General features: G+C 35.3%; 2 protein-coding genes across 2 annotated transcripts; both read left to right on the top strand.

The window, feature by feature from the left end:
* The first annotated feature begins 3,719 nt into the window (after positions 1 to 3,719).
* Positions 3,720 to 5,611, top strand: LOC145800679 (uncharacterized). Its single transcript, XM_082890407.1, has 3 exons — positions 3,720 to 4,953; positions 4,997 to 5,141; positions 5,284 to 5,611. Exons 1-3 carry the CDS (start codon positions 3,720 to 3,722, stop codon positions 5,609 to 5,611), a joined length of 1,707 nt encoding a protein of 568 aa, XP_082746533.1.
* Positions 5,612 to 6,776: 1,165 nt separating this feature from the next.
* LOC145800678 (uncharacterized) lies at positions 6,777 to 9,974 on the top strand. Its single transcript, XM_082890406.1, has 8 exons — positions 6,777 to 7,094; positions 7,239 to 7,515; positions 7,626 to 7,879; positions 7,976 to 8,200; positions 8,636 to 8,809; positions 9,367 to 9,417; positions 9,547 to 9,606; positions 9,843 to 9,974. The coding sequence occupies exons 1-8, from the start codon at positions 6,792 to 6,794 to the stop codon at positions 9,972 to 9,974; spliced, it is 1,476 nt and encodes a 491-aa protein (XP_082746532.1). The 5' UTR covers positions 6,777 to 6,791.
* Positions 9,975 to 10,876: the final 902 nt, after the last annotated feature.

Below are 10,876 nucleotides of genomic sequence, written 5' to 3'. Positions count from 1 at the left end.
TCATTCATTTATAATTCAATAACATTCATTATTCAAACACTTCAAACTTCTTGCCATTTTACGGATTCTCGTCTGAGGGAATCGGCACCCAAATATACACATATAAGGTTTCGAGACTTTCACCCTGGACACTCCGACCAACTGAATTTAAAATGGAGTCCATCCCCTATCTCCTCTAAAACAATGGAGTACATCTCCTATCTCCTCCCAAACAATGATACATATACAATGTATTTAAAAGCGTTGTCATATACAATGGCTATTCAAATCACATATTCAACGGTTTAATCAAACCATCATATTCAATGACATAATCCAAATGACCAGTTTCAATTCACCTAGTCCTCATACAGTTTCTACAACAATCATAGCTATCCTCTACCGATAGCCCAAAACAGATATTTCTAAACAGATGTACAATTTATCAAACATATAATTTATCAAATTTTTCTTAGGTGAGTGATTTATCAAATCCAACTACACCATTCATTCACACATCCTCCCAATTTCATATTTCTCATATCAATTTCATTATTTATACAAAATAACTATTTAACACAGATTAGGGCAATTTTTCCTCTTTTTCAAATATCAATCCCAAGTCCAAATATCATCATTTTAACCCATATAACCTCATATTCAATACCCCGTATATATATTCATGGAACCCAACATAAAAATCCCTCTTTTAAATTTTGGACCCAAACCCTAACACTACAAGAAATTGCACTTTTGGCCACTACTTTTGGCGACGACGTCAATTTTTCATCGCCAAAAGTATATTTTTGGCGACACAGTGATCAATTTCGTTGGTAAAAGTATACCTTTACCGACGCAATTTGTTGCCGTCGCTAAAAAGGCATAACATTATTTTAGCGCCAAATTTTTTGGTTGGCGCCAAAATTTCAAAACTTTTACCTACGAGGCTTATGTTTTAGGAACACAAAGAGCGTTCTATTAGTGTGCTTACTTTTGGCGACGACAAGTTGACGTGGGCAAAGAGTTAACCTTTAGCGACGATGACACTATTCGTCGGCAAAAGTTTTGCTAGTGGAATGATGTGATTTAGTGATTTGTGTTTTTGATTATAATTTTTGAAAGAGCTTTAAATATTTTAGTTACTGAATTGTAAAATTAAAATAATCATTGAATTAGATCACAAAATGAACCCATTGAGCCCAAACACACTCTTAAGTTGATATGATTAATTTGAGATAATTTAAACTTTTTCAAAGAATATGGTTAGATTATCAATTTCAATATGTTTGTTTTTATTTTCAGAAAATAGTTTCAAATTTTTTTTCCCTAAAAAACTAAAAAAAAAATTGGGTGAAAAAATAAACTTATTATTTTTGTATATTTTTATCTTTTAGGTCATAAATACTTTTTAGAATTTGAAAAACATAATTTTGATTTTTATTGCTTTCAAATTATTTTTAATTTTTTCAAAAAAAACAAATCTAAATTTTTTTTTGTTTTTTTTTAATCTTTTAGGTCATAAATACTTTTTAAAATTTTAAAAATATAATTTTAATTTTTATTGCTCTGAAATTATTTTTATTTTTTTAAAAAAAACAAATCTAAAAATTATTTTGAATATTTTATTTTATTTTATTTTATTTATTTTTTTGGGGTAGAGCAGGTAAAGATCAGGGGATCAGCGGTGACATTTCCCTCTTAAAATTCCCTCCTTTTTTTTTCCCTCATCAATTCTCCCCAAATCAATCACCACGATTTCACTCTTTTACATCCTTTTCTCAGAATTCGTAGTTCTCTCTCCCTCACGATTTCACTCTTGATCGTAGGGTTTGTGCTGTTTGCTGCTGCCGTGCGAGATCGGTGCATCAGTCTCCCATTACAGGTTTGTTCCCTTTTGCTTTGTATCTCAATGCCCCTGCTTCTCTCTCTCAATTTCTTAAATGAATCTATGTTTGTCTATTTTCACTTCTTCTATTATTTAGATTTTGGGGTTCTCTGAAGGATGCTTTTTCCAAACAAATTCCATGCTTGAGTTGGGGAAGATGGGGCCTTTACGGGTTGTCCAGTACAATATCATTTTGAAATGCAAAACTAAAAGGATATGAAATTTTAATGAACACCTAACCTGAATCCACATCAAACGTTTAGGTTAGAACATGGATTTGCCTCTGTATGAGAGAATGCCTGTGCCCATTCACCAGGAATTTATTCATCTTCTCAGTGGGCCTCTTACTTCAAATATTAATAAGAACCCACAGTGACTATTTATGTAAGGTAATAAAATAAGAACACTTCTACTGGTGCATTTGAATAAGAGAGGCTTTAAAATCCGTTCCATCTTAAACCCAATACAAGTCACCAATTCTGAGCCTGTTAGTGCCCCTACTATGAGTGTTGACATTTCATCCTTGCCCCCAGGGCATAGAGGTGGCTTATTTGTCATACCTTAAGTAACCCACTTCCATGCTGAAGCTTACTGGGATTCTCTTTCATGTAGCTTTGCTCACTGAAGCACCTATTCAGGAGTTGAAATTCTGTCTCACAAAGGAAATGGTCTATTGCATCCAGTATAAGAACACTCTGGAGACAATGTAATGTTAGAAATAGAGGATGCAGTAAGATATTATACCATAAAGCTTAAGGGCCAACTTCTGATTTTTTACATGTTTGAATGTGAATATAAAAGCATAAATACAATCTAGTAATTGAAAGCACATGCTTTAGTAGTTAAAATTTGCAACCAACTTAATTTAAAATTTGAGAACACATGCTTTAGTAGTTGTATATAAAAAGGCTGTTTGGTTTCCACTTATTTGCAACTTATTTTGTTTAAATTTTGAAAACACATGCATTAGTAGTTATACCTAAAATTGTAGGGTGTTTGGTTCCACTTATTTTGTTTTCAGCTTATTTTCCTTTTCAGCTCAAAAAAAGTTTAAATAGTTTAGTTTTTTAAGTTGGGTTTTAGATGGTTTTTTAAGCTAAGAGAGTGTTTGGGGTGTACTACAAAAGTGCACTTTTTATTTTGATCTTTTTATCTTGGGCGAATTATACTAACGGTCCCTATAGTTTGAGGTTTGTGTCACTTTGGTTCCCGACTTTTCAATTGGTTCATTAATAGAAAATTTAGAGGCAGTGGCTGGATGTAATTTGTGCTAGGGCTTTTTAGGAGAGCTGAAAATCCCTTTTAGATAAACATAGAAGTTTCATCAAAGAGGGGGTATTGATTGGTGTAGTGGTAAATGCTTGAGTTCCCGTGTATGAAAATATGGGTTGGAATTAAAAAATGTAGTCCCTTCTCACAAATATTACAGAGGTTAGGCCTGTAGCCACCCTTACTCCTTCCCTATGCCCTTAATTTGTAGGAGCCCATTAGGTAATGTCCTTTAAGAAAGATATTGGAATGAATTGGAATGGTACATTGCCATGCTAGCTGCCTTTTACCATTTAACAGACATTAAAAATATATATATTTTCTTGTTTTTTTGTTGATAAATGTAAAAAACACTTAACTTAATACATAATATATGCAGATATAATAGAACTTTAAAGGATTTGTTGGTCGAAACCTTGATACAAAATTAAAAAAGCCTATAGGTAGATGCACCTTTATTGACGATGATGTGTCACTCTACACTTATATTAACTGCTTTGTCTTCATGTTTAAAGAATAAATGAACAAAAAATAAAAAATAAAAGGTTGTGTCCTATTGATATTAACTACTATCTTATGATCAGACATGGACAGGAGTTGGATGTTAATTTCTGATAGATTCAGTCAGCCATATGTAGATGGGGTGAACTCATTTATTGAATTTGCAAAGGTTCATTTGGGTGAGGCTAGAGAGATTAAGTGCCCATGCATCAATTGTTGTAACTTTTATAAGCAGGAGTATGATAGTGTGAAGGCTCATTTGCTCATAAGTGGGATGATAGTATCATACACCACTTGGTTAGAACATGGTGAACTTCCAAAACACAATAACCATGATGAAAGCAATGGTGAGAATGATGAGGATGAAGATGAATATGATGAACTGATAGAGGACTATCAGAGAGGGAATTTTATGGAGGGTGATACTCTAGAAAGAGAGGATGTACGACATTTTGATAAATTGTTAGATGCTTCCCAATGTTGCTTGTACCCAGGTTGCAAAAACTCAGATACTTTGTTATCATTCGTTATTCAGATGCTACGTGTGAAGGTAGAAAATAGGTGGAGCAATAAGTCTTTTGACAAGGTTTTGGAGATACAAAGGCGATTCTTACCAAAAGGCCACGTGGTGCCAGGGTCAATTTACGAGTGCAAGAAGTTGCTACGTGACTTGGGCTTGGGGTACGAGCTCATCGATGCATGTAAACATGATTGTGTACTATTCTGGAAGGAGAATGCTCACTTGGAAAAATGTCCCACATGTCAAGCATCTAGGTACAGAGTGAATGATAGCAAGGGTAAGAAGATCCCTCACAAGATATTGCGTTACTTCCCATTGACACCTAGGTTGAGAAGATTGTACATGTCTAGGAAGACGGCAAAAGACATGAGATGGCATAGTGATAAGCGTGTGGATGATGGTGTAGGGAGGCATCCGGCTGATTGTAAAGAGTGGAAGGAATTTGATTTGCATTATCCAGAGTTTGCCCAGGAGACTCGTAATGTTAGGTTGGGCCTAGCCACCGATGGGTTCAACCCTTTTGGGAACATGAGCACTTCCTATAGCATGTGGCCTGTCATACTCATGCCCTATAACCTCCCACCTTGGAGATGTATGAAGGCCCCATTTTTCATGATGTCCTTACTTATTCCTGGACGTAATCAACCAGGGACTGATATTGATGTCTACCTAAGGCCATTGATTGATGAGTTGAAGGAGTTATGGGAGAATGGCGTGATGACTTACGATGCCTCCACTAAACATACCTTCCGAATGCATGCAGCTGTAATGTGGACCATAAATGACTTCCCTGCGTATGGTGACTTATCTGGATGGAGAACTAAAGGTTATTTGTCTTGCAGAACGAATTGTGTTCATACTTTGCAAGTTGGAGAAAAGTTTTCCTCCAGCTTTCTTTGATGTGATGGTCCATTTGGCTGTTCACTTGCCCCGTGAGGCCATGTTTGCTGGACCGGTGCAATATCGATGGATGTACCCGATCGAAAGGTAATCATTATGAACATATGGCTATTTATTAATTTGTTATAACTAAACTATTGTACAAAAATCCACCCATAAAAGACTAATGTTTAAGAAATAATTTTCTTGCATCAAGAAGCATAATTTTCATTGTCAATTTTTGTTGAAGGTTTCTCGGGACTTTGAAAGGGTATGTCAGTAATAGAGCATGTCCAGAAGGTTCTATCGCTGAGGCTTACATTGTGAAAGAGTGTCTTACTTTTTGTTCAATGTACTTAAAAGGGATTGATAAACCTGAACGAAATGATGATGGTGGTGAACGTGGTCCCGGGATGGAGGTCTTTACCCAAAATGCTCGTCTATTCTCACCTATCACAAGGGCTCTTGACCCTTCACAAAATGAACGAGAAATGGCTCACTGGTTTGTGTTGTACAATAGCTCAGAGGTGGAGCCATATATTGAGTATGTATTTAAGTTTAATTACGTTTATGCATAATCGTTCCATTTTGTTTCGAACTCTCAAAGTTAATTACATATATCACATTTCCTTGGGTAGGGAGCAGAAGAATATTTTACATAATCTACAAGGATGTGACATAACTCGGGTACAACGAGAAGAATTTCCAAAATGGTTCAAAAATCGTGTAAGATATACTAAAGAAAATAACTAAATACAATTGTTGAAACTTTCAATTCACATTAACTTAGTACACTTGTCATATGGTGTTTTATGTAAATGAATGATTTGCGAACGAAAAGGTCACCTGAAGCAACTGACGAATTGTGGTCATTAGCAAATGGTCCTGGATCGGTAGTTGACTTTTATTCTGGGTGCATCTATAATGGAATTCGATTCCATACTAGAAACCGTGAAAATCGTCGTACCTGCCAAAATAGTGGGTTGGTCGTAGAAGGGGACCATAATAGGAACCAAATTAATTTTTACGGCTATTTGTGCAAAATATGGGAATTGAAAAACTTGCATGGGGGTACAGTGGTTTTGTTCCAATGTGAATGGTATGACACCGGTCACAAGAATAGAATATACTCCGATGAACATGTCACAAGTATTGATGTTACAAGACTTTGGTATAAAGATGACCAATTTGTTCTACCTAGTCAGGTAAGACAAGTATTCTACGTCAATGATACCAGCAAAGGCAAAAATTGGAGAGTCGTTGAACGTGTTAAGCATCGGGGAGTATGGGATATACCAGAGCGGGATGATGTCTCTAATGATGCTTTTCAATAGGAAGAAACCACTGATGGTGTTGGGGTAGTGATCCAAGATAATGATGTTCAATACAGCAGGGGTGATATGGATCCTGAGATCATTTTCAATGACCAACTAATGGCAGAGAATTTAGTTCACAATGATGACGAGGACGACACAATCATAGAGTATAATGATGATGAAGATGATGAACTGCATAGACAACCTGATGTTGATGTAGATCCTGATATAGATCTTGATATAGATTATGATATGTAGTGTTTGATATAGATCTTGATATAGATTATGATATGTAGTGTTTAATTTTTAATTATATGGACAAGTGTTATAATTTAATAATAAATTGCTTGGTTTACATTGCATGGCATTGTTTTTCAAATTTCATAGCATTGTTTCTCTATTTCATTTCATTTAATTATATGCCATATGTACAGTTACAAAGATGTCCAGAAACGGTAAATCATTTCTTAAGCCCGGCGGCTTAGTCCAGAAGATGACGAAATATGAGAAGGATAGGAAAAAAACAATCCAGAAAAATAAAATCAGATTTGATGCTCTAGGGATAAAGTCCCTCAAGAATTCAATGTTTGGTTCTATTGAAAAGGACAATAGTGAAAGTTGTAGGGTGGGAAAGAGAAAGGTGGGTGAAACTGATAATGACGAGGACTATCAACCACTTGATGATGATGAAGGACTGAGTTCTTCAAGTGATAATGGCGAGCCTTTTGATTCTCAAGTGATTGAGGTAATAAATTTGTGTTTAAAAAGTAATTTCTCTATTTTTTTCACTTGTTACTTGTGGTATGTTTAGTTATTTCAAATTTATTTTTTATTAAGCAACCTTAAATTATTGAAAATGTACTAACAATTCTTTTTTATATTATGTCAGGATATTCATATGGGTCCTGGTAGGAAAACAAATAGGTGTGCAGCTCGCCTAATAGCTTCACAAACACCTAGGGAAAAGAGAAGTACTGTTGATGAAGATACACTTACTCTTCCGAGACGACCTGTAGCTGCACAAGTTAATCATTCAGAGAGCACACCTGAGGTCTCGACCCAACCTATCCATCTTCCCGCCTTACATACTAGGCCCGATCAGCTCCCTACCTCCGCCACTCAACCTAACCACCTTTCAAGTCCATGTACTGTGACTAACAGTGGAGGTGAGAAATAAATGACCACTTAAATGAAATGATAATTTCTTATCTCAATATTTATTTAGTGCATTCATGTTTTATGTCGACTAAATTGAATAAAATTTTGGTCATAGTAGCATCAATTCCAGTTTTGGGCAAGAAATGTGTACGAGGACCGACCCGAGGAAAGAATGTGGAGAAGATTAGAAAGGAACGTGGTGATCGAATACCCGTTACACTTTACCGTTTGACCAAAGCAATAGAAGGGGATTACGCCACACCGCTAGCAGCTGCTCTTGGTCAACAAATTCGAGTTCATGCCCCAGTTCGAAATGATGGATGGCTAGAAATTGCCTTTGGGTTAAGAGAGTCCATTGTTACAAGAGTTGGGGTAATTTGAAATATATGTGTTATATATTTAACATGTTATTTATGTTAATCGAAATGATATATAAAATATATTGAATTTTATTATTTCCAATTGCAGCAAACTTTTGACTTTGGGGACTACAATAATGATGTGGATGTGAGACGTATTATTGATCAAAAGTGCCAAACTTTGTACAGTGAATGGAAAAGTAGATTACACACACACTACAAATCCCTTAAAAAAGACAATGTATCTGACCTCAAAAGTCAGATACTATATCCTTGTACAAAGGATGATTGGGAATGGATGATTGAAAATTTGTGGGAAAATGATGATTGGAAGGTATTTATAAAAATATTTACTAAAGTAACATCCTCCTGTATATTAATGCCAATTTTTTTTTTTTTAATTTGTAGCTAAAGTCAGAGAATGCGATGAAAGCGAGAGGTTGTGTGAAGTATAATCATACGAGCGGCTCGAGATCATTTGCATCGCGAGCATCTATCATTGTAAGTGTAGATTTACAAATTTGAACATACTAAATTATAAATATAGAATTTTTTGATTGACTAGAAAATCTAATGAAATGAAAGGTACAAGGAAGCAAACCGACTATTACGAAACTATTCGAGGACACCCACAAACGTCACCGGCATGGGGGAGTGTGGATAAATAACACAGCTGAGGAACATCATGTAACCACAACTATTTCAATTTCAATAATAAATGTTTGCATTTTGATATTATGTTTTAAGGTTATTTATGTTTCATTCATAGGCCACTATGGTTTCAAAGATCGCTGAGCAATCTCAACCTAGTGTCACACATCCATTGTCTGAGGAGCAGATTTCCAGAGAAGTACTTGGGAAGAGGTCGGTCTTCTTGATGGGATACGGGATCCGCAAGGACAGTACTTCATCTTCTACACATTTTGAGGCTCCTAACTCCGAGGTGATTGTTCTTCAACAACAGTTAGTTGACCAGTGACAACAATTAGCTGACCAAGGAAAGCAGTTAGTTGACCAGGCTCAAAACATGAGTACAATGCAAACTATTATTCAAATGTTGGTAGCAAAAAATGGGATAGATCTAGCAAACATTCCGGGGTTAGTTCCAAGCAACAATGTCGGGGAGGATGCATCGGGTGTAAGCGAGGATGAAACTTCTCTCGGTTGAAATAGAGGTAAATTTGACACCTCATTAAATTCATTTACTTTATTTAACCAATCCTAACATGTGTCAACAATATAAAATTATATAAACTTTGTAGTACAATCCTAGCATTACAACCTTTGTATACAATAGCTTGATAAAACAATAGCTTCACAACAATTTTTTGATTAATTTTAACTATATTTGTATATTATTGTTGAAGTTAATGCATTAATAAAATACTCATGTTTTTATCCTTTGTTCACAGGTTGGTGATGGATGTTCGTGGTTCAATAGTGATATATATCGTTTTGCACGTTGGCATTCATTTAATTTTTGTTTGTTTCGTTCTATAGGTTTTTCTGTTGAATGTTTATATACTTTTTGGAATTATTATGTTTGGGATTGTTGGATATAGTTAGACGCATTTTAGGATTCTTATGTTTAGTATAGTTGGATATTTGAATAAAATTTGGGATATTGAAATGCATTTGATATTAATTTGGTTACATTACTAATTGTTATGATATGTTCAGTTTAGTTTTTACGCAATGTTATGTAAAGGTTTTTTTGGAATGTTTTACAGAGAAATACAGGTTACTTAGAAATACACGTTCAGGAAGTGGATCAATTAGGATTTAGGTGTAGTATGAATTGCTAAGTAATAATAGGTCATGAGAAGCTAAGATTGAATTTCTTTTAGATGGTTAGGCTGACAATATTTTAATCATCAGGAAAAAAGTATAGGGTGTCAATGTGTCTTATTTTATCTTGCATTTTTTATATTCATTTGCAGTAACTTGTTTTCAAATTCTTTTTTTGTTCCCAAAAGAAAGATAAAATGGCTTCATCTTTAATTCTGCTGGCTGCTGCTGCTGCTGCTGCTGCTGCTGCCGTGGTGGCTGATGCTTGCTGCGGCTGCTGCAATGTTGCTGTGAGGCGTGCATACTGCCAATCCATCTGATGAAGAACTTACTGAATCAGCAGTTGTGATATGTGAAACTTCTACAACATGTGGTGTGGTGTCCTGTGTATACAACTAAGGAAGTGAATGGTTTGCGGAATGTGGGTGAAGTTGCACCTGTCGAACATGCATGTTGAAGGGAAGGTAATGACTAGTATATTCTTACTTTTAGACTAGATTGTGGTTGGTTCATATGTTCTTGTTTTAGTAACAACAGATATGAATGATATCTGTACCAAAATTGCCCTGGGTCAGGTTGGATCAATCAATGACGGAACAAGACCTAGTGAAGCCCTTGTTAGAAATGTCTTTTAAAATCTCACTACATTTGATATGCAGGAAAAAATGTGAGCCCAGCAATCCAAATTTTTGGCAAGCATTAATTCAATTACAGATGATGGGTTGGATGGTTCAGAAGGTGGAGAAGAAGCATGCCCCTCTGATATCAGAAGCGACACTGGAGAGCCCACACAAGATGTCTGCTCTCTTTGCCATGATCCAAATTCTAAAGGTCCACTATCTTTTCTGATTCTTCTCCAGGTAAGTGACTACCTGACGTATGTTTGTGTTTATTTTTGTCTCTTTTTATTGCTAAATTATAACAATATTCAACATGTAGCTATTGAACCATTGGAGACTAGAAAATTCACAAGACAGCACTAGGAAACCATAGGAGATTTTTTTTACTTGACAGGAATACAAGAACTGATAGGCTGCTTCTTAGTAGTGATATGGCTTTGATAACATGTAAATATTGGAAACAAAAAGTGGAATTAAAATTTGGTTAAAAAAAAAAAAAAAACTAATGGCTTTGCGCAGAAAACAACACCTGACCTAATATTACACTAGTGATTGTGTAAACCAAGTCAAATCTAATTTACTATAAACTTACAACTAAATGA

Source organism: Camellia sinensis, chromosome 10 (genome assembly GCF_055761805.1).
Source record: "Camellia sinensis isolate YWXY chromosome 10, ASM5576180v1, whole genome shotgun sequence".
Classification (NCBI taxonomy): Eukaryota; Viridiplantae; Streptophyta; class Magnoliopsida; order Ericales; family Theaceae; genus Camellia; species Camellia sinensis.
Note: the sequence above shows the minus strand (reverse complement) of the source record. Positions and strands in the feature narration are given on the sequence as shown.

Excerpts from the sequence above, each read along its gene's own strand:
- LOC145800679 (XM_082890407.1), top strand. The coding sequence starts at position 3,720 with ATGGACAGGAGTTGGATGTTAATTTCTGATAGATTCAGTCAGCCATAT. Across the intron at positions 4,954-4,996 it reads AAATGACTTCCCTGCGTATG|AACGAATTGTGTTCATACTT; the intron begins GTGACTTATCTG and ends TTTGTCTTGCAG. Across the intron at positions 5,142-5,283 it reads TGGATGTACCCGATCGAAAG|GTTTCTCGGGACTTTGAAAG; the intron begins GTAATCATTATG and ends TTTTTGTTGAAG.
- LOC145800678 (XM_082890406.1), top strand. The coding sequence starts at position 6,792 with ATGTCCAGAAACGGTAAATCATTTCTTAAGCCCGGCGGCTTAGTCCAG. Across the intron at positions 7,880-7,975 it reads CCATTGTTACAAGAGTTGGG|CAAACTTTTGACTTTGGGGA; the intron begins GTAATTTGAAAT and ends TTCCAATTGCAG. Across the intron at positions 9,418-9,546 it reads GAATTATTATGTTTGGGATT|TTTAGTTTTTACGCAATGTT; the intron begins GTTGGATATAGT and ends TGATATGTTCAG.